Here is a 26876-nt window from a genome sequence, read left to right as displayed (position 1 = left end):
CAATGCTCAGCGGTTAAAACAAAGGAAGGAGAGGACATGGCCATGGCTACTGTCATGTAGAAACACAATATGGACTTACTACTCCATGTAAGTGTGTCGATGATAATAATGTGTTTGTTCCATAAAATACAAATAATAAGGCCTTGTGTGTGTGTGTGTGTGTGTGTGTGTGTGTGTGTGTGTGTGTGTGTGTGTTCATGTTCGGGTCGATTCAAAGCGTGGAAAGAAAGCTTGAGAACTTGTCTGCTACGACAAGAAGAGAGAGAGAGAGAGAGAGAGAGAGAGATAAAGAGAGAGATAAAGAGAGAGAGAGAGAGAGGGGGGGAGAGAGAGAGAGAGAGGGAGAGAGAGAGAGATAAAGAGAGAGAGAGAGAGAGAGGGGGGGAGGAGAGAGAGAGAGAGAGAGAGGGAGAGAGAGAGGGAGAGAGAGAGAGAGAGAGAGAGAGAGAGAGAGAGAGAGAGAGGAGGGGGGGAGAGAGAGAAAAAAAACAACAGGATTTCACAGTCAGATGATCATGCCATTGTTCACCAAATTAACCAACAAACAAACGCAAAAAGGAAATGTAGAAAGAACATTTGTGGAGAAGAAAAGTCATCTGAAAATGAGGAGAGACTAGCAACTGTAACAGCTGTTTAATGTTTTAGTGAAAAACATCACTCTGTTAGTCAGTTCCATTCCCTACATAGTGCACTACTTTAGACCAGAGACCTATGGAACCCTATTCTCTATATAGTGCACTACTTTAGACCAGAGCCCTATGGAACCCTATTCCCTATATAGTGCACTACTTTAGACCAGAGCCCTATGGAACCCTATTCCCTATATAGTGCACTACTTTAGACCAGAGCCCTATGGAACCCTATTCCCTATATAGGGCACTACTTTAGACCAGGGCCCTATGGAACCCTATTCCCTATCTATATATATATATATATATATATAGGGATAGGGTGCCATTTGGGACACAGATCATGTGTTTGGACTCCAGGAAGAGTAGCTGCTGCCAAGGCAACCTAATGGGGATCCATAATAAACCCCAGGAAGAGTAGCTGCTGCCTTGACAGGAACTAACGGGGATCCATAATAAACCCCAGGAAGAGTAGCTGCTGCCTTGGCAGGAACTAATGGGGATCCATAATAAACCCCAGGAAGAGTAGCTGCTGCCTTGGCAGGAACTAATGGGGATCCATAATAAACCCCAGGAAGAGTAGCTGCTGCCTTGGTAGGAACGAATAGGGATCCATAATAAACCCCAGGAAGAGTAGCTGCTGCCTTGGTAGGAACGAATAGGGATCCATAATAAACCCCAGGAAGAGTAGCTGCTGCCTTGGTAGGAACGAATAGGGATCCATAATAAACCCAGGAAGAGTAGCTGCTGCCTTGACAGGAACTAATGGGGATCCATAATGAACCCCAGGAAGAGTAGCTGCTGCCTTGGCAGGAACTAATGGGGATCCATAATAAACCCCAGGAAGAGTAGCTGCTGCCTTGGCAGGAACTAATGGGGATCCATAATAAACCCCAGGAAGAGTAGCTGCTGCCTTGGCAGGAACTAATGGGGATCCATAATAAACCCCAGGAAGAGTAGCTGCTGCCTTGGTAGGAACGAATAGGGATCCATAATAAACCCCAGGAAGAGTAGCTGCTGCCTTGGTAGGAACGAATAGGGATCCATAATAAACCCCAGGAAGAGTAGCTGCTTTCTTGGCAGGAACTAATGGGGATCCATAATAAACCCCAGGAAGAGTAGCTGCTTTCTTGGCAGGAACTAATGAGGATCCATAATAAACCCCGGGAAGAGTAGCTGCTGCCTTGGCAGGAACTAATGGGGATCCATAATAAACCCCAGGAAGAGTAGCTGCTGCCTTGGCAGGAACTAATGGGGATCCATAATAAAACCCAGGAAGAGTAGCTGCTGTCTTGGCAGGAACTAATGGGGATCCATAATAAACCCCAGGAAGAGTAGCTGCTGCCTTGGCAGGAACTAATGGGGTTCCATAATAAACCCCAGGAAGAGTAGCTGCTGCCTTGGCAGGAACGAATAGGGATCCATAATAAACCCCAGGAAGAGTAGCTGCTGCCTTGGTAGGAACGAATAGGGATCCATAATAAACCCCAGGAAGAGTAGCTGCTTTCTTGGCAGGAACTAATGGGGATCCATAATAAACCCCAGGAAGAGTAGCTGCTTTCTTGGCAGGAACTAATGAGGATCCATAATAAACCCCGGGAAGAGTAGCTGCTGCCTTGGCAGGAACTAATGGGGATCCATAATAAACCCCAGGAAGAGTAGCTGCTGCCTTGGCAGGAACTAATGGGGATCCATAATAAAACCCAGGAAGAGTAGCTGCTGTCTTGGCAGGAACTAATGGGGATCCATAATAAACCCCAGGAAGAGTAGCTGCTGCCTTGGCAGGAACTAATGGGGTTCCATAATAAACCCCAGGAAGAGTAGCTGCTGCCTTGGCAGGAACTAATGGGGATCCATAATAAACCCCAGGAAGAGAAGCTGCTGCCTTGGCAGGAACTAATGGGGATCCATAATAAACCCCAGGAAGAGTAGCTGCTGCCTTGGCAGGAACTAATGGGGATCCATAATAAACCCCAGGAAGAGTAGCTGCTGCCAAGGCAACCTAATGGGGATCCATAATAAACCCCAGGAAGAGTAGCTGCTGCCTTGGTAGGAACTAATGGGGATCCATAATAAACCCCAGGAAGAGTAGCTGCTGCCTTGACAGGAACTAATGGGGATCCATAATAAACCCCAGGAAGAGTAGCTGCTGTCTTGGCATGAACTAATGGGGATCCATAATAAACCCCAGGAAGAGTAGCTGCTGCCTTGACAGGAACTAATGGGGATCCATAATAAACCCCAGGAAGAGTAGCTGCTGTCTTGGCATGAACTAATGGGGATCCTTTATAAACCCCAGGAAGAGTATCTGCTGCCTTGGCAGGAACTAATGGTGATCCATAATAAACCCCAGGAAGAGTAGCTGCTGCCTTGGTAGGAACTAATAGGGATCCATAATAAACCCCAGGAAGAGTAGCTGCTGCCAAGGCAACCTAATGGGGATCCATAATAAAAACAAATACTCAGTAATTAACACCTTGTACGCATAGCAACATGTCAGGATGGGAGCACAGTAGCTAAATACCAAAGCTAAAATATTCTGTGTCACGCAGTAAACATTGTTTTATAGAGAAAATCTATTCTAACACAGTTTCTCAGAGTGTAGCGCAGTGATGTTCTGTCTCAGGCAGGCCGAAGACATCCCCAGTAACAGGGCCCAGAGGTATTCCCAAACAGTAACAGGGCCCAGAGGTATTCCCCAACAGTAACAGGGCCCAGAGGTATTCCCCAACAGTAACAAAGCCCAGAGATATTCCCCAACAGTAACAGGGCCCAGAGGTATTCCCCAACAGTAACAGGGCCCAGAGATATTCCCCAACAGTAACAAAGCCCAGAGATATTCCCCAACAGTAACAGGGCCCAGAGGTATTCCCCAACAGTAACAGAGCCCAGAGGTATTCCCAAACAGTAAGGATAACTCACAGTGTGTCCCAAACCCTATTCCCTATATACAGTAGGCCTAGGGGTTCATGCTCCGGTTGATTAAAAAATGTCATGATATTTAGTGATATTGATTTGTGTGTGGTTGTCAACACAACCACCAGATATCAACATTTAAAGGAGATGTATCTTCTGATTGGATAGTTCCATATGAGCCTCTGACTGAGTCTGGCTTTAATTCCAGTTTGTCTACAAATTAATAATTGATATGTTGGATTCACGTCTTCATCTCAACCAAAAAAGTTAAAGAACAGGAATAAATCAAATTAAATTTGATTTAAAATCAAATCAAATATATTTTACGTGCATTTGAAGTTTAATTTAATGTGAAAACAACGGGGTTGTAGACTTTCATAAGGCACGCTATGTTGTAATCTCATTGATCAACACATCTACCAAATATTATCCAATTATCCACGTTGAAATGGCATGGTGCGCCCTGTGGGATTCCAGCTCCAGCTCTTTTCCCTGCCTAACCCAACCAGGAAGAGACACAGAGGCAAACCAGGAAGCAAAACCAGGAAACAGTCACAGCAGCTTCTACAGCCGCAAACAGACACAACAGGCAGTGGGAGGCTGGGTCATACTGTTCTGTTTATAATGGAAACATACACAGTGGACAAACATTAGGAACACCTTCCTAATTTTGAGTTGCCCCCCCCCCCCCCCCCCCCCCTTTTGCCCTCAGAACAGCCTCAATTCGTCGGGACATGGACTCTACGAGGTGTCGAAAGCGTTCCTCATGGATGTTGACTCCAATGCTTCCCACAGTTGAGTCAAGTTAGTTGGATGTCCTTTGGGTGGTGGACCGTTGTTGACACACAGGGGAAACTGTGTGATACCAGGCGCGGTGTCAGAGGAAGGCCCTTAAAAAAGTCAAAGAATCCAGCCACCCTAGTCATAGACTGTTCTCTCTGCTACAGTACGGTAAGCGGTACCAGAGCACCAGGTGTAGGTCCAAAAGGCTTCTAAACAGCTTCTACCCCCCAAGCCATAAGACTGAACATCTAATCAAATGGCTACCCAGACTATTTGTTTTGCCCCCTCCCCCTCTTTTACACAGCTGCTACTCTCTGTTGTTATCATCTATGCATAGCAACGTTAATAACTCTACCTACATGTACATATTACCTCAACTACCTCAACTCTGTACCGGTACCCCCCTGTATATAGCCTCCACATTGACTCTGTACCGGTACCCCCCTGTATATAGCCTCCACATTGACTCTGTACCGTAATATCCTGTATATAGCCTCCACACTGACTCTGTACTGGTACCCCCTGTATATAGCCTCCACATTGACTCTGTACCGGTACCACCATGTATATAGCCTTCACATTGACTCTGTACCGGTACCCCCTGTATACAGCCTCCACATTGACTCTGTACCAGTACCACCTGTATATAGCCTCCACATTGACTCTGTACCGGTACCCCCTGTATATAGCCTCCACATTGACTCTGTACCGGTACCCCCTGTATATAGCCTCCACATTGACTCTGTACCGTAATACCCTGTATATAGCCTCCACACTGACTCTGTACCGTAATACCCTGTATATAGCCTCCACACTGACTCTGTACCAGTACCACCTGTTTATAGCCTCCACACTGACTCTGTACCGTAATACCCTGTATATAGCCTCCACATTGACTCTGTACCAGTTCCCCCTGTATATAGCCTCCACACTGACTCTGTAGCGTAATACCCTGTATATAGTCTCCACATTGACTCTGTACCAGTTCCCCCTGTATATAGTCTCCACATTGACTCTGTACCAGTTCCCCCTGTATATAGGCTCGCTATTGTTATTTTACTGCTGCTCTTTAATTACTTGTTACTTTTATTTCTTATTCTTATCCGTATTTTTTTAAACTGCACTGTCAGTTAAGGGCTCATAAGTAAGCATTCCACTGTAAGGTCTACTACACCTGCACTAGCACTGTTGTATTCAGCATTTCACTGTAAGGTCTACTACACCTGTTGTATTCAGCATTTCACTGTAAGGTCTACTACACCTGTTGTATTCAGCATTTCACTGTGAGGTCTACTACACCTGTTGTATTCAGCATTTCACTGTGAGGTCTACTACACCTGTTGTATTCAGCATTTCACTGTGAGGTCTAAACCTGTTGTATTCAGCATTTCACTGAGGTCTACTACACCTGTTGTATTCAGCATTTCACTGTGAGGTCTACTACACCTGTTGTATTCAGCATTGCACTGAGGTCTACTACACCTGTTGTATTCAGCATTTCACTGTAAGGTCTACTACACCTGTTGTATTCAGCATTTCACTGTAAGGTCTACTACACCTGTTGTATTCAGCATTTCACTGTAAGGTCTACTACACCTGTTGTATTCAGCATTTCACTGTGAGGTCTACTACACCTGTTGTATTCAGCATTTCACTGTGAGGTCTACTACACCTGTTGTATTCAGCATTTCACTGTAAGGTCTACTACACCTGTTGTATTCAGCATTTCACTGTAAGGTCTACTACACCTGTTGTATTCAGCATTTCACTGTAAGGTCTACTACACCTGTTGTATTCAGCATTTCACTGTAAGGTCTACTACACCTGTTGTATTCAGCATTTCACTGTAAGGTCTACTACACCTGTTGTATTCAGCATTTCACTGTGAGGTCTAAACCTGTTGTATTCAGCATTTCACTGTAAGGTCTACTACACCTGTTGTATTCAGCATTTCACTGTGAGGTCTACTACACCTGTTGTATTCAGCATTTCACTGAGGTCTACTACACCTGTTGTATTCAGCATTTCACTGAGGTCTACTACACCTGTTGTATTCAGCATTTCACTGTGAGGTCTACTACACCTGTTGTATTCAGCATTTCACTGTAAGGTCTACTACACCTGTTGTATTCAGCATTTCACTGTAAGGTCTACTACACCTGTTGTATTCAGCATTTCACTGTAAGGTCTACTACACCTGTTGTATTCAGCATTTCACTGTAAGGTCTACTATACCTGTTGTATTCAGCATTTCACTGTAAGGTCAACTACACCTGTTGTATTCAGCATTTCACTGTAAGGTCTACTACACCTGTTGTATTCAGCATTTCACTGTAAGGTCTACTACACCTGTTGTATTCAGCATTTCACTGTAAGGTCTACTACACCTGTTGTATTCAGCATTTCACTGTGAGGTCTACTACACCTGTTGTATTCAGCATTTCACTGTGAGGTCTACTACTCCTGTTGTATTCAGCATTTCACTGTAAGGTCTACTACACCTGTTGTATTCAGCATTTCACTGTGAGGTCTACTACACCTGTTGTATTCAGCATTTCACTGTAAGGTCTACTACACCTGTTGTATTCAGCATTTCACTGTAAGGTCTACTACACCTGTTGTATTCAGCATTTCACTGTGAGGTCTACTACACCTGTTGTATTCAGCATTTCACTGTAAGGTCTACTACACCTGTTGTATTCAGCATTTCACTGTAAGGTCTACTACACCTGTTGTATTCAGCATTTCACTGTAAGGTCTACTACACCTGTTGTATTCAGCATTTCACTGTAAGGTCTACTACACCTGTTGTATTCAGCATTTCACTGTGAGGTCTACTACACCTGTTGTATTCAGCATTTCACTGTGAGGTCTACTACACCTGTTGTATTCGGCATTTCACTGTGAGGTCTACTACACCTGTTGTATTCAGCATTTCACTGTAAGGTCTACTACACCTGTTGTATTCAGCATTTCACTGTAAGGTCTACTACACCTGTTGTATTCAGCATTTCACTGTAAGGTCTACTACACCTGTTGTATTCAGCATTTCACTGTAAGGTCTACTACACCTGTTGTATTCAGCATTTCACTGTAAGGTCTACTACACCTGTTGTATTCAGCATTTCACTGTAAGGTCTACTACACCTGTTGTATTCAGCATTTCACTGTAAGGTCTACTACACCTGTTGTATTCAGCATTTCACTGTAAGGTCTACTACACCTGTTGTATTCAGCATTTCACTGTAAGGTCTACTACACCTGTTGTATTCAGCATTTGACTGTGAGGTCTACTACACCTGTTGTATTCAGCATTTCACTGTAAGGTCTACTACACCTGTTGTATTCAGCATTTCACTGTAAGGTCTACTACACCTGTTGTATTCGGCATTTCACTGTGAGGTCTACTACACCTGTTGTATTCAGCATTTCACTGTAAGGTCTACTACACCTGTTGTATTCAGCATTTCACTGTAAGGTCTACTACACCTGTTGTATTCAGCATTTCACTGTGAGGTCTACTACACCTGTTGTATTCAGCATTTCACTGTAAGGTCTACTACATCTGTTGTATTCAGCATTTCACTGTGAGGACCACACCCCAACCCAGGACCCCACCCATCCCCCGGACCACACCCCTCCCCCGGACCACACCCCAACCCAGGACCCCACCCATCCCCCGGACCACACCCCAACCCAGGACCACCAGACCAACCCTATAGGTTATCAATGTAATATCAGCAGCACCAGACCAACCCTACAGGTTATCAATGTAATATCAACAGCACCAGACCAACTCTATAGGTTATCAATGTAATATCAACAGCACCAGACCAACTCTATAGGTTATCAATGTAATATCAACAGCACCAGACCAACTCTATAGGTTATCAATGTAATATCAGCAGCACCAGACCAACCCCACAGGTTATCAATGTAATAGCAACAGCACCAGACCATCCCTATAGGTTATCAATGTAATATCAGCAGCACCAGACCAACCCTATAGGTTATCAATGTAATAGCAACAGCACCAGACCATCCCTATAGGTTATCAATGTAATATCAGCAGCACCAGACCAACCCTATAGGTTATCAATGTAATATCAACAGCACCAGACCAACCCTATAGGTTATCAATGTAATATCAACAGCACCAGACCAACCCTATAGGTTATCAATGTAATATCAGTAGCACCAGACCAACCCTATAGGTTATCAATGTAATATCAACAGCACCAGACCAACCCTATAGGTTATCAATGTAATATCAGCAGCACCAGACCAACCCTATAGGTTATCAATGTAATATCAACAGCACCAGAGAGCTCTGTTTTTTTATGGTCGTCACTTCTGCATCTTACTAACCTGGGATTCCTCCCAGGTGGCACCCTATTGCCATAGGGCTCTGGTCACAAGTAGTGCAGCACATATTCCAATATGGGACGCAGCCTTACCGACCGCTCCAGGTGAGGGATGTAAATCCCATTAACTTGTTCTTTCCCACTTATAGCCACAGGCCTTCATAAAACCACACTGCTATTCTGCTGAACACAAGGCTACAGATAAGCTAGCTAGCTACACGTTGGTTGACATCCACGCAGAGGGTCTAACATAGTAGTTTAGTTATTGTGTATGAGGGACATAGTAGTTGAGTTATTGTGTATGAGGGACATAGTAGTTGAGTTATTGTGTATGAGGGACATAGTAGTTGAGTTATTGTGTATGAGGGACATAGTAGTTGAGTTATTGTGTATGAGGGACATAGTAGTTGAGTTATTGTGTATGAGGGACATAGTAGTTGAGTTATTGTGTATGAGGGACATAGTAGTTTAGTTATTGTGTATGAGGGACATAGCAGTTGAGTTATTGTGTATGAGGGACATAGTAGTTTAGTTATTGTGTATGAGGGACATAGCAGTTTAGTTATTGGGTATGAGGGACATAGTAGTTGAGTTATTGTGTATGAGGGACATAGTAGTTGAGTTATTGTGTATGAGGGACATAGTAGTTGAGTTATTGTGTATGAGGGACATAGTAGTTGAGTTATTGTGTATGAGGGACATAGCAGTTGAGTTATTGTGTATGAGGGACATAGTAGTTTAGTTATTGTGTATGAGGGACATAGCAGTTGAGTTATTGTGTATGAGGGACATAGTAGTTTAGTTATTGTGTATGAGGGACATAGCAGTTGAGTTATTGTGTATGAGGGACATAGTAGTTGAGTTATTGTGTATGAGGGACATAGCAGTTGAGTTATTGTGTACAATAGAAAGGACATACAATATATAGGTTAACTCTTTAGAGTCTAAGACATCGGGGGGAAGGAGCTGCTAAGCTGACATCTGGAATTGTTTTAAGAAGGTTATACTATTGATCATTTAGCTATTTGATTTAGAATTATAGGTCCCCTTTAGGTATTAAAAACATACTTTACTATTAAAGCCCATATCACACTCATAAATTACCAAAATAAATCATAACAAACAAGATTTTGAAGTGTCTGTCCTAAATCTAGGAGATGTAAAAACACATCAGGCGATATATAAATATATTTTTTACAACATTTTTAACGCCTTTTTATGGGCGGGTGGGGTGGGGGGGGGGGGTTGGAGTAGGCACAAAACTATCTTCATACTCCCATTCGTTTTGTTAAAACCGGTACCGGTTACCGTCAGACGAGTCCAGGTGTGCTAATTTCAGATGTCCGCTCGCATCATACGTCTTCACCTCACTAAACACGCAAAACTTATTATTTCTAGAAGAGCCCCGGGAGCTGGCGAGGAACATTTCAGATGAGAAGCCCGTCAGTTGACATCTTGGCTCGTCCACCATATCCTCTGTAACGGGTTCTTATGATGCAAGGCCCAGGGGATGGTGAATACCATGTGAGATAACACACGACTACTGTGTAGGGTGTAGGGTGAATACCATGTGAGATAACACAGGACTACTGTGTAGGGTGTAGGGTGAATACCATGTGAGATAACACAGGACTACTGTGTAGGGTGAATACCATGTGAGATAACACAGGACTACTGTGTAGGGTGAATACCATGTGAGATAACACAGGACTACTGTGTAGGGTGAAAACCATGTGAGATAACACAGGACTACTGTGTAGGGTGAATACGATGTGAGATAACACAGGACTACTGTGTAGGGTGTAGGGTGAATACCATGTGAGATAACACAGGACTACTGTGTAGGGTGAATACCATGTGAGATAACACAGGACTACTGTGTAGGGTGAATACCATGTGAGATAACACAGGACTACTGTGTAGGGTGAAAACCATGTGAGATAACACAGGACTACTGTGTAGGGTGAATACGATGTGAGATAACACAGGACTACTGTGTAGGGTGTAGGGTGAATACGATGTGAGATAACACAGGACTACTGTGTAGGGTGAATACGATGTGAGATAACACAGGACTACTGTGTAGGGTGTAGGGTGAATACGATGTGAGATAACATAGGACTACTGTGTAGGGTGAATACGATGTGAGATAACACAGGACTACTGTGTAGGGTGAATACGATGTGAGATAACACAGGACTACTGTGTAGGGTGAAAACCATGTGAGATAACACAGGACTACTGTGTAGGGTGAATACGATGTGAGATAACACAGGACTACTGTGTAGGGTGTAGGGTGAATACGATGTGAGATAACACAGGACTACTGTGTAGGGTGAATACGATGTGAGATAACACAGGACTACTGTGTAGGGTGTAGGGTGAATACGATGTGAGATAACATAGGACTACTGTGTAGGGTGAATACGATGTGAGATAACACAGGACTACTGTGTAGGGTGAATACGATGTGAGATAACACAGGACTACTGTGTAGGGTGAATACGATGTGAGATAACACAGGACTACTGTGTAGGGTGAATACGATGTGAGATAACACAGGACTACTGTGTAGGGTGTAGGGTGAATACGATGTGAGATAACATAGGACTACTGTGTAGGGTGAATACGATGTGAGATAACACAGGACTACTGTGTAGGGTGAATACGATGTGACTGGACTCTACCAACACACTAACACACACTGGACTCTACCAACACACTAACACACACTGGACTCTACCAACACACACTGGACTCTACCAACACACTAACACACACTGGACTCTACCAACACACTAACACACACTGGACTCTACCAACACACTAACACACACTGGACTCTACCAACACACTAACACACACTGGACTCTACCAACACAATAACACACACTGGACTCTACCAACACACACTGGACTCTACCAACACACACTGGAATCTACCAACACACTAACACACACTGGACTCTACCAACACAATAACACACACTGGACTCTACCAACACACTAACACACACTGGACTCTACCAACACAATAACACACACTGGACTCTACCAACACAATAACACACACTGGACTCTACCAACACACTAACACACACTGGACTCTACCAACACAATAACACACACTGGACTCTACCAACTCAATAACACACACTGGACTCTACCAACACACTAACACACACTGGACTCTACCAAAAGTTGAACACACACTGGACTCTACCAACACACACTGGACTCTACCAACACACACTGGACTCTACCAACACAATAACACACACTGGACTCTAACAACACACACTGGACTCTACCAACACAATAACACACACTGGACTCTACCAACACACACTGGACTCTACCAACACAATAACACACACTGGACTCTACCAACACAATAACACACACTGGACTCTACCAACACACACTGGACTCTACAAACACAATAACACACACTAGACTCTACCAACACAATAACACACTGGACTCTACCAACACAATAACACACACTGGACTCTACCAACACACACTGGTCTCTATCAACACACACTGGACTCTACAAACACACTAACACACACTGGACTCTACCAACACAATAACACACACTGGACTCTACCAACACAATAACACACACTGGACTCTACCAACACACACTGGACTCTACCAACACAATAACACACACTGGACTCTACCAACACACACTGGACTCTACCAACACACACTGGACTCTACCAACACAATAACACACACTGGACTCTACCAACACACTAACACACACTGGACTCTACCAACACACTAACACACACTGGAATCTACCAACACACACTGGACTCTACCAACACAATAACACACACTGGACTCTACCAAAAGTTGAACACACACTGGACTCTACCAACACACTAACACACACTGGACTCTACCAACACAATAACACACACTGGACTCTACCAACACAATAACACACACTGGACTCTACCAACACACTAACACACACTGGACTCTACCAACACACACTGGACTCTACCAACACACACACACACACTGGACTCTACCAACACAATAACACACACTGGACTCTACCAACACACACTGGTCTCTATCAACACACACTGGACTCTACAAACACACTAACACACACTGGACTCTACCAACACAATAACACACACTGGACTCTACCAACACAATAACACACACTGGACTCTACCAACACACACTGGACTCTACCAACACAATAACACACACTGGACTCTACCAACACACACTGGACTCTACCAACACACACTGGACTCTACCAACACAATAACACACACTGGACTCTACCAACACACTAACACACACTGGACTCTACCAACACACTAACACACACTGGAATCTACCAACACACACTGGACTCTACCAACACAATAACACACACTGGACTCTACCAAAAGTTGAACACACACTGGACTCTACCAACACACTAACACACACTGGACTCTACCAACACAATAACACACACTGGACTCTACCAACACACTAACACACACTGGACTCTACCAACACACTAACACACACTGGACTCTACCAACACACTAACACACACTGGACTCTACCAACACACTAACACACACTGGACTCTACCAACACACTAACACACACTGGACTCTACCAACACACTAACACACACTGGACTCTACCAACACACTAACACACACTGGACTCTACCAACACACTAACACACACTGGACTCTACCAACACAATAACACACACTGGACTCTACCAACACACTAACACACACTGGACTCTACCAACACAATAACACACACTGGACTCTACCAACACACACTGGACTCTACCAACACACACTGGACTCTACCAACACAATAACACACTGGACTCTACCAACACAATAACACACACTGGACTCTACCGACACACTAACACACACTGGATTCTACCAACACACACTGGACTCTACCAACACAATAACACACACTGGACTCTACCAACACACACTGGTCTCTATCAACACACACTGGACTCTACCAACACACTAACACACACTGGACTCTACCAATACACACTGGACTCTACCAACACAATAACACAAACTGGACTCTACCAACACAATAACACACTGGACTCTACCAACACAATAACACACACTGGACTCTACCAACACACACTGGTCTCTACCAACACACTAACACACACTGGACTCTACCAACACACACTGGACTCTACCAACACAATAACACACACTGGACTCTACCAACACAATAACACACACTGGACTCTACCAACACAATAACACACACTGGACTCTACCAACACAATAACACACACTGGACTCTACCAACACACACTGGACTCTACCAACACAATAACACACACTGGACTCTACCAACACAATAACACACACTGGACTCTACCAACACACACTGGACTCTACCAACACACACTGGACTCTACCAACACAATAACACACTGGACTCTACCAACACAATAACACACACTGGACTCTACCAACACAATAACACACTGGACTCTACCAACACACTAACACACACTGGACTCTACCAACACAATAACACACTGGACTCTACCAACACACACTGGACTCTACCAACACAATAACACACACTGGACTCTAACAACACACACTGGACTCTACCAACACACACTGGACTCTACCAACACACACTGGACTCTACCGACACAATAACACACACTGGACTCTACCAACACAATAACACACACTGGACTCTACCAACACAATAACACACACTGGACTCTACCAACACAATAACACACACTGGCCTCTACCAACACACTAACACACACTGGCCTCTACCAACACACACTGGACTCTACCAAAACAACAACACACACTGGACTCTACCAACACAATAACACACACTGGCCTCTACCAACACACTAACACACACTGGCCTCTACCAACACACACTGGACTCTACCAAAACAACAACACACACTGGCCTCTACCAACACACTAACACACACTGGACTCTACCAACACACTAACACACACTGGACTCTACCAACACAATAACACACACTGGACTCTACCAACACACTAACACACACTGGACTCTACCAACACAATAACACACACTGGACTCTACCAACACACACTGGACTCTACCAACACAATAACACACACTGGACTCTACCAACACAATAACACACACTGGACTCTACCAACACAATAACACACACTGGACTCTACCAACACACACTGGACTCTACCAACACAATACCACACTGGACTCTACCAACACAATAACACACACTGGACTCTACCGACACACACTGGACTCTACCAACACAATAACACACTGGACTCTACCAACACAATAACACACACTGGCCTCTACCAACACACTAACACACACTGGACTCTACCAACACACTAACACACACTGGACTCTACCAACACAATAACACACACTGGACTCTACCAACACACTAACACACACTGGACTCTACCAACACAATAACACACACTGGACTCTACCAACACACACTGGACTCTACCAACACAATAACACACACTGGACTCTACCAACACAATAACACACACTGGACTCTACCAACACACACTGGACTCTACCAACACAATAACACACTGGACTCTACCAACACACTAACACACACTGGCCTCTACCAACACACACTGGACTCTACCAACACAATAACACACTGGACTCTACCAACACAATAACACACACTGGACTCTACCAACACAATAACACACTGGACTCTACCAACACACTAACACACTGGACTCTACCAACACAATAACACACTGGACTCTACCAACACACACTGGACTCTACCAACACAATAACACACACTGGACTCTAACAACACACACTGGACTCTACCAACACACACTGGACTCTACCAACACACACTGGACTCTACCGACACAATAACACACACTGGACTCTACCAACACAATAACACACACTGGACTCTACCAACACAATAACACACACTGGACTCTACCAACACAATAACACACACTGGCCTCTACCAACACACTAACACACACTGGCCTCTACCAACACACACTGGACTCTACCAAAACAACAACACACACTGGACTCTACCAACACAATAACACACACTGGCCTCTACCAACACACTAACACACACTGGCCTCTACCAACACACACTGGACTCTACCAAAACAACAACACACACTGGCCTCTACCAACACACTAACACACACTGGACTCTACCAACACACTAACACACACTGGACTCTACCAACACAATAACACACACTGGACTCTACCAACACACTAACACACACTGGACTCTACCAACACAATAACACACACTGGACTCTACCAACACACACTGGACTCTACCAACACAATAACACACACTGGACTCTACCAACACAATAACACACACTGGACTCTACCAACACAATAACACACACTGGACTCTACCAACACACACTGGACTCTACCAACACAATAACACACTGGACTCTACCAACACAATAACACACACTGGACTCTACCGACACACTAACACACACTGGATTCTACCAACACACACTGGACTCTACCAACACAATAACACACACTGGACTCTACCAACACAATATCACACACTGGACTCTACCAACACACTAACACACACTGGACTCTACCAACACAATAACACACACTGGACTCTACCAACACACTAACACACACTGGACTCTACCAACACAATAACACACACTGGACTCTACCAACACACACTGGTCTCTACCAACACACTAACACACACTGGACTCTACCAACACAATAACACACTGGACTCTACCAACACAATAACACACACTGGACTCTACCAACACACACTGGTCTCTACCAACACACTAACACACACTGGACTCTACCAACACACACTGGACTCTACCAACACAATAACACACACTGGACTCTACCAACACAATAACACACTGGACTCTACCAACACAATAACACACACTGGACTCTACCAACACACACTGGTCTCTACCAACACACTAACACACACTGGACTCTACCAACACACACTGGACTCTACCAACACAATAACACACACTGGACTCTACCAACACAATAACACACACTGGACTCTACCAACACAATAACACACACTGGACTCTACCAACACAATAACACACACTGGACTCTACCAACACACACTGGACTCTACCAACACAATAACACACACTGGACTCTACCAACACAATAACACACACTGGACTCTACCAACACACACTGGACTCTACCAACACACACTGGACTCTACCAACACAATAACACACTGGACTCTACCAACACAATAACACACACTGGACTCTACCAACACAATAACACACTGGACTCTACCAACACACTAACACACACTGGACTCTACCAACACAATAACACACTGGACTCTACCAACACACACTGGACTCTACCAACACAATAACACACACTGGACTCTAACAACACACACTGGACTCTACCAACACACACTGGACTCTACCAACACACACTGGACTCTACCGACACAATAACACACACTGGACTCTACCAACACAATAACACACACTGGACTCTACCAACACAATAACACACACTGGACTCTACCAACACAATAACACACACTGGCCTCTACCAACACACTAACACACACTGGCCTCTACCAACACACACTGGACTCTACCAAAACAACAACACACACTGGACTCTACCAACACAATAACACACACTGGCCTCTACCAACACACTAACACACACTGGCCTCTACCAACACACACTGGACTCTACCAAAACAACAACACACACTGGCCTCTACCAACACACTAACACACACTGGACTCTACCAACACACTAACACACACTGGACTCTACCAACACAATAACACACACTGGACTCTACCAACACACTAACACACACTGGACTCTACCAACACAATAACACACACTGGACTCTACCAACACACACTGGACTCTACCAACACAATAACACACACTGGACTCTACCAACACAATAACACACACTGGACTCTACCAACACAATAACACACACTGGACTCTACCAACACACACTGGACTCTACCAACACAATACCACACTGGACTCTACCAACACAATAACACACACTGGACTCTACCGACACACACTGGACTCTACCAACACAATAACACACTGGACTCTACCAACACAATAACACACACTGGCCTCTACCAACACACTAACACACACTGGACTCTACCAACACACTAACACACACTGGACTCTACCAACACAATAACACACACTGGACTCTACCAACACACTAACACACACTGGACTCTACCAACACAATAACACACACTGGACTCTACCAACACACACTGGACTCTACCAACACAATAACACACACTGGACTCTACCAACACAATAACACACACTGGACTCTACCAACACACACTGGACTCTACCAACACAATAACACACTGGACTCTACCAACACACTAACACACACTGGCCTCTACCAACACACACTGGACTCTACCAACACAATAACACACTGGACTCTACCAACACAATAACACACACTGGACTCTACCAACACAATAACACACTGGACTCTACCAACACACTAACACACTGGACTCTACCAACACAATAACACACTGGACTCTACCAACACACACTGGACTCTACCAACACAATAACACACACTGGACTCTAACAACACACACTGGACTCTACCAACACACACTGGACTCTACCAACACACACTGGACTCTACCGACACAATAACACACACTGGACTCTACCAACACAATAACACACACTGGACTCTACCAACACAATAACACACACTGGACTCTACCAACACAATAACACACACTGGCCTCTACCAACACACTAACACACACTGGCCTCTACCAACACACACTGGACTCTACCAAAACAACAACACACACTGGACTCTACCAACACAATAACACACACTGGCCTCTACCAACACACTAACACACACTGGCCTCTACCAACACACACTGGACTCTACCAAAACAACAACACACACTGGCCTCTACCAACACACTAACACACACTGGACTCTACCAACACACTAACACACACTGGACTCTACCAACACAATAACACACACTGGACTCTACCAACACACTAACACACACTGGACTCTACCAACACAATAACACACACTGGACTCTACCAACACACACTGGACTCTACCAACACAATAACACACACTGGACTCTACCAACACAATAACACACACTGGACTCTACCAACACAATAACACACACTGGACTCTACCAACACACACTGGACTCTACCAACACAATAACACACTGGACTCTACCAACACAATAACACACACTGGACTCTACCGACACACTAACACACACTGGATTCTACCAACACACACTGGACTCTACCAACACAATAACACACACTGGACTCTACCAACACAATATCACACACTGGACTCTACCAACACACTAACACACACTGGACTCTACCAACACAATAACACACACTGGACTCTACCAACACACTAACACACACTGGACTCTACCAACACAATAACACACACTGGACTCTACCAACACACACTGGTCTCTACCAACACACTAACACACACTGGACTCTACCAACACAATAACACACTGGACTCTACCAACACAATAACACACACTGGACTCTACCAACACACACTGGTCTCTACCAACACACTAACACACACTGGACTCTACCAACACACACTGGACTCTACCAACACAATAACACACACTGGACTCTACCAACACAATAACACACACTGGACTCTACCAATACACACTGGACTCTACCAACACAATAACACAAACTGGACTCTACCAACACAATAACACACTGGACTCTACCAACACAATAACACACACTGGACTCTACCAACACACACTGGTCTCTACCAACACACTAACACACACTGGACTCTACCAACACACACTGGACTCTACCAACACAATAACACACACTGGACTCTACCAACACAATAACACACACTGGACTCTACCAACACAATAACACACACTGGACTCTACCAACACACTAACACACACTGGACTCTACCAACACACACTGGACTCTACCAACACAATAACACACACTGGACTCTACCAACACAATAACACACACTGGACTCTACCAACACACACTGGACTCTACCAACACACACTGGACTCTACCAACACAATAACACACTGGACTCTACCAACACAATAACACACACTGGACTCTACCAACACAATAACACACTGGACTCTACCAACACACTAACACACACTGGACTCTACCAACACAATAACACACTGGACTCTACCAACACACACTGGACTCTACCAACACAATAACACACACTGGACTCTACCAACACACACTGGACTCTACCAACACACACTGGACTCTACCAACACACACTGGACTCTACCGACACAATAACACACACTGGACTCTACCAACACAATAACACACACTGGACTCTACCAACACAATAACACACACTGGACTCTACCAACACAATAACACACACTGGCCTCTACCAACACACTAACACACACTGGCCTCTACCAACACACACTGGACTCTACCAAAACAACAACACACACTGGACTCTACCAACACAATAACACACACTGGCCTCTACCAACACACTAACACACACTGGCCTCTACCAACACACACTGGACTCTACCAAAACAACAACACACACTGGACTCTACCAACACAATAACACAAACTTAGACTAACACTGCAACACACAGACACACTACATATGCTCACACACACACACATATGCTCACACACACACGCACACACACATACAACACACACACACGGATAGTGATACCACTCACACATAGACAGTCTTTCCCACTCTCCAGACACACTGCTGCTGTTTATTATCTATCCTGACGCCTGGTCACTTCTACCCATACCTACATGTACACATGACCTCAAATACCTCAACTACCTCGTACCCTTGCACATTGACTCTGTACCGGTTCTCCTTGTATATAGCCTTTTTAGTGCTATTTATCAGGTACCTATTTTGTATTTTTTATTTGCAAATGCTTTTACTTTTTAACTCAGCATTGTTGGGAATGGGCTCGTAAGTAAGCATTTCCCTGTGAAGTCTAAACCCGTTGTATTCGGTGCATGTGAACAATAAAATGTGATTTGAGTTGATGTACTATACCTTGTGTAAAAAAAACAAAAACAGAGTAGACATTTATATCTGAGACTGACTAAAACACAGAACAATCCCTGTATGGGTTATCAGGTTTAATAGGCAAGACAGGGTCAAAGTTATCAGGTTTAACCAACAAGACAGGGCCAAAGTTATCAGGTTTAATAAACAAGACAGGGCCAAAGTTATCAGGTTTAACCAACAAGACAGGGCCAAAGTTATCAGGTTTAACCAACAAGACAGGGCCAAAGTTATCAGGTTTAACCAACAAGACAGGGCCAAAGTTATCAGGTTTAACCAACAAGACCGGACCAAAGTTATCAGGTTTAACCAACAAGACAGGGCCAAAGTTATCAGGTTTAATAAACAAGACAGGGCCAAAGTTATCAGGTTTAACCAACAAGACAGGGCCAAAGTTATCAGGTTTAACCAACAAGACCGGACCAAAGTTATCAGGTTTAATCAACAAGACAGGACCAAAGTTATCAGGTTTAACCAACAAGACAGGACCAAAGTTATCAGGTTTAACCAACAAGACAGGGCCAAAGTTATCAGGTTTAACCAACAAGACAGGGCCAAAGTTATCAGGTTTAATAAACAAGACAGGGCCAAAGTTATCAGGTTTAACCAACAAGACAGGGCCAAAGTTATCAGGTTTAACCAACAAGACCGGACCAAAGTTATCAGGTTTAACCAACAAGACAGGACCAAAGTTATCAGGTTTAACCAACAAGACAGGGTCAAAGTTATCAGGTTTAATAAACAAGACAGGACCAAAGTTATCAGGTTTAATCAACGAGACAGGACCAAAGTTATCAGGTTTAACCAACAAGACAGGACCAAAGTTATCAGGTTTAATAAACAAGACAGGGCCAAAGTTATCAGGTTTAATAAACAAGACAGGGCCAAAGTTATCAGGTTTAACCAACAAGACAGGGCCAAAGTTATCAGGTTTAACCAACAAGACCGGACCAAAGTTATCAGGTTTAACCAACAAGACAGGGCCAAAGTTATCAGGTTTAATAAACAAGACAGGGCCAAAGTTATCAGGTTTAACCAACAAGACAGGGCCAAAGTTATCAGGTTTAACCAACAAGACCGGACCAAAGTTATCAGGTTTAATCAACAAGACAGGACCAAAGTTATCAGGTTTAACCAACAAGACAGGACCAAAGTTATCAGGTTTAACCAACAAGACAGGGTCAAAGTTATCAGGTTTAATAAACAAGACAGGACCAAAGTTATCAGGTTTAATCAACGAGACAGGACCAAAGTTATCAGGTTTAACCAACAAGACAGGGTCAAAGTTATCAGGTTTAATCAACAAGACAGGACCAAAGTTATCAGGTTTAATCAACAAGACAGGACCAAAGTTATCAGGTTTAACCAACAGGACAGGACCAAAGTTATCAGGTTTAACCAACAGGACAGGACCAAAGTTATCAGGTTTAACCAACAGGACAGGACCAAAGGGAAATGAACAACAGCAGTTATTATTCATCCGTGGATCAATATTTGATCAATATTTAATATTAAAAAGATTTGTTGGGTTTAACACCTGACACCAGTGTGTTCAGCAAACACACTATGACCAATGTTATCAAGATCAATTTATTTCTGAACTCAAGAATTAAGATGACATACACATTATCACTGTGCTATGATGACACATTCTATAATAAATGGACTGTCGTGTTTAGGTTCACATCAAGAAGGGGGATGACGTGGCAAACCAACGAGCCTACTCACACTTTTCAGTATAGGCCTATAAAATAGCCTGCCTTATCACTGACAGATGCCTAGAATATGTGGACAATTACAAATACCTAGGTGTCTGGCTAGACTGTAAACTCTCCTTTCAGACTCATTTTAATAAGCATCTCCGATCCAAACTTAAATCTAGAATCGGTTTCCTATTTCGCAAACAAAGCCTCCTTCACATCACGCCGCCAAACATACCCTCGTAAAACTGACTATCCTACCGATCCTCGACTTTGGCGATGTCATTTACAAAATAGCCTCCAACACTCTACTCAGCAAACTGGATGCAGTCTATCACAGTGCCATCCGTTTTATCACCAAAGCCCCATATGCTACCCACCACTGCGACCTGTATGCTCTCGTCGGCTGGCCCTCGCTACATATTCGTCACCAGACCCACTGGCTCCAGGTCATCTATAAGTCTTTGCTAGGTAAAGCTCCGCCTTATCTCAGTTCACTGGTCACGATAACAACACCCATCCGTAGCATGCGCTCCAGCAGGTATATCTCACTGGTCATCCCCAAAGCCAACACCCCCTTTCCTTCCAGTTCTCTGCTGCCGATGACTAGAACGAATTGCAAAAATGACTGAAGTTGGAAACTTATATCTCCCTCACTAACTTTAAGCATCAGCTGTCAGAGCAGCTTACCGATCGCTGCAAATAGCCCATCCAACCAACTTCCTACCTCATCCCCATGTTGTTTTCATTTGCTTTTTTGCTATTTTTCACACCAGTACTTCTACTTGCACATCATCATCTGCACATATATCATTCCAGAGTTTAATTGCTAAATTGTAATTACTTGCTATTATGGCCTATTTATTGCCTTACCTCCTTACTCCATTAGCACACACTGTATATAGACTTTTCTACTGTATTATTGACTGTATGTTTGTTTTACTTCATGTGTAACTCTGTGTTGTTGTTGTCTGTGTAACACTGCTTTGCTTTGCTTTATCTTGGCCAGGTCGCAGTTGTAAATGAGAACTTATTCTCAACTAGCCTACCTGGTTAAATAAAGGTGGAATAAATAACAAAAATTGAAAAAAGAAATAAAGAATAGCCTGCCTTATCACCGATAGTTTCCGTAGAGAGATGTGTGATGTACAATCCCCCATTGGGGAAGCTCACAGAACACACCACACACAGCTCACTCACTGTACATTGGAATCATCGGTTACATTTAATACAACGTTCATGTCCATATCCTCCGACACGAGGACCCCAACTCGTGTAAGTGGTTTAACTCTGATGATCCACTTCGTTACATTGTATTTGTTACATTAGCTCACAAAGGGAGAAAGAAGCAGAGCGGTCAAGCTGGCCGCGTCTTTTGTTTCAGGAAGAGAAGGCAAGGTATGGCAGGCAGCGTGGCAGACAATTCCAAGTTGGAGATGGCATAGAATTGTTACAAATTGTCTTACAAAACTGCACAGTTATGGTCAGCAAATGCAAGTTGGCTTATAGGCGAAAATATGATTCAAGCGTTATAGGCTATGATAATGTTATTGCTAATTTATTACATCCAGATACTTGTTAATGAATTATAGCGTAGCCTAAACCCACAATTGGACGTATGAAGCCTAACTAAAAACATGTCTTAAAATGTTGTAAGGAAATGGTTCCGAGGAAGATTTGATATCTACCAGCCCCCCCCCCCCCCCCTCGCTCCTTTTCCTCGCACACGAGTTGTAAACAATGATATAGAATAGCTCCCGTTTAGTTGTTTAAACATCTATAATACGACGTATATCTACGAGTAGATCACATAATACTTTTACTTTAGGAGTTATCTCTTCAGACAAGTTGTACGTGTTCTCTAAATGATGCTTTATATATCAGAGCACGCTGTTGTTTTTCCGCGAACAAGACAGAAACGCCCCTTACATATCTTAAAATGGCAGCATATCTTCATTTAATGTTCATTTTACTGTCCCTCTGTGAGCTGCGGTAACGATAAACATCATGCATGAATAACAAATATATAAAAAGCTAGACAACCCAATAATTGAAGGAAAATGTGTTGTTTTCTATCACTTCCTCAAATCAAACTCAAATAATGGAACAAGCAAACACCCATGCGCATAAAAACACGGAAAATTGGATTTCCTCTACATGCTATAGTTTTTTTCCCAGCGACTTGAAGTCTTTAATATAATAGAATAACACCATTAAATCTGTCTAAACTCTTAAAAGAACCAACATTGGTTGACTGAGAGGGGCTTGTTTGCGCCCCCTATCCTACCGCGTTCAGTTCTCTAAATGTTCTTTCCGTGCCTATAATTCCACACACTATAAGCTACATGAAATGGTGCGAGGTGTTATGTAAAACAATGTTACATGCGTGTGTGTAATCAGCAAATATTGTAAAGAAAAAAAAAACATACCCATCCATTGCACAGAGGAAACAGTGTAGAAAGGACAGTGAACGCTCGGCAAAGTGAAGAAATAGGTTTGGGTGTTGTTACTAGCGCCTCTGGTATAACCCTCGCCCCCACAACACAGAAAATGTTCTCTCTCATACGCACAATGGCACGCTTCCTGTTCCTGACGCGAGCACAGACATACAGACATGTACAGACGCCTGCCTGCCTGCCTGCCTCGCTGTACAAAATGGCCTCCCCTCTCTGGCAGCTCCAAAAGAGACACACCTTTGTCACTTTCAACAACGAACACGCATCCAAGCAGGCCTACACCACTCTGCGCCCCAGCGCGCCATCTCCCCGCACGCAGCTTGGACAGAAATACGGCTAGAATAAAGCTTTGCCCGCCATGTCAGAGAGATAGCGGGAGGGGTTATCATGTAGGGAAAGATTGGAGTCGAGCCACTTGTCTGCTGCAGACTAGGAGTTAGTTAAACAGGGATAATCTTGTTCAACGGCAGGTATTAATTAATCAAGTTAATGGATCCCACTGATCCAAGACTCTCCATTTTAATCAATCTCCCACAGTCCACACTAATTTACCCCGAGAGAGACACAATAAAGCCGTACCACGTATTCTTATTTCGGGTGGAAGGTAGCCTAGTGGTTGGAGCGTTGGGCCAGTAGCCGAAAGGTTGCTCTATCGAATCCCTGAACTGACAAGGTAAAAATCTGCAGTTCTGAGCAAGGCAGTTAACCCACTGTCCCTAGGCTGCCATTGTAAATAAGAATTATTTCTTAACTGACGTGCCTAGTTAAATAAAGTTTAAATAATAAAAAATAGACATGTATTAAGCCTATAATATATATGTATTTAAGCACTGTAATATACTTAAGCAATAAGGCACGAGAGGGTGTATATTAGCCTTATTTCACAAACCTCCAAGGTGCCTTATTGCTGTTATAAACTGGTTACCAACATAATTAGAGCAGTAAAAATAAATGTTTTGTCTTACCTGTGGTATACTGTCTGATATACCATGGCTGTCAGCCAATCAGGGTTCGAACCAACTAGTTTATAAATGTATATAAGCCTATAATGAGTCTGTAGTATACATGTATATAAGCCTGTAATGAGTCTGTAGTATACATGTATATAAGCCTGTAATGAGTCTGTAGTATACATGTATATAAGCCTGTAATGAGTCTGTAGTACACATTATGTAAGCCTGTAATGAGTCTGTAGTATACATTATATAAGCCTGTAATGAGGCTGTAGTATACATGTATATAAGCCTGTAATATCCATTATATAAGCCTGTAATAAGCCTGTAATATACATGTATATAAGCCTGTAATGAGTCTGTAGTACACATGAAAATAAATAAAATAAAATAAAATGTATTTATATAGCCCTTCGTTCATCAGCTGATATCTCAAAGTGCTGTATAGAAACCCAGCCTAAAACCCCAAACAGCAAGCAATGCAGGTGTAGAAGCACGGTGGCTAGGAAAAACTCCCTAGAAAGGCCAAAACCTAGGAAGAAACCTAGAGAGGAACCAGGCTATGTGGGGTGACCAGTCCTCTTCTGGCTGTGCCGGGTGGAGATTATAACAGAACATGGCCAAGATGTTCAAATGTTCATAAATGACCAGCATGGTCAAATAATAATAATAATCACAGGCAGAACAGTTGAAACTGGAGCAGCAGCACGGCCAGGTGGACTGGGGACAGCAAGGAGTGATCATGTCAGGTAGTCCTGAGGCATGGTCCTAGGGCTCAGGTCCTCCGAGAGAGAAAGAAAGAAAGAAAGAAAGAGAGAATTAGAGAGA

General features: G+C 43.6%; 1 protein-coding gene across 4 annotated transcripts in view; it reads right to left on the bottom strand.

Annotated features, from left to right (window-relative positions):
- LOC110536866 (polypyrimidine tract-binding protein 3) overlaps positions 1-25309 on the bottom strand; it is a 125443-nt gene extending 100134 nt beyond the window's left edge. For 3 of the 4 annotated variants that reach the window (XM_036936744.2, XM_036936747.2, XM_036936746.2), the window contains exon 1: positions 25069-25309. In XM_036936744.2, coding sequence (XP_036792639.1) covers positions 25069-25203 — 135 coding nt within the window. In that variant the 5' untranslated portion in view covers positions 25204-25309. The remainder of the gene's footprint in view (positions 1-25068) is intronic. The other variant, XM_090191555.1, reaches the window with a different exon arrangement.
- Positions 25310-26876: the final 1567 nt, after the last annotated feature.

The sequence above is a fragment of the Oncorhynchus mykiss genome, chromosome 12, assembly GCF_057628025.1.
Source record: "Oncorhynchus mykiss isolate SJ-2025 chromosome 12, ASM5762802v1, whole genome shotgun sequence".
NCBI classification, from domain to species: Eukaryota; Metazoa; Chordata; class Actinopteri; order Salmoniformes; family Salmonidae; genus Oncorhynchus; species Oncorhynchus mykiss.
The sequence above is the reverse complement of the archived record's forward strand: the minus strand, read 5'-3'. Positions and strand labels throughout refer to the sequence as shown.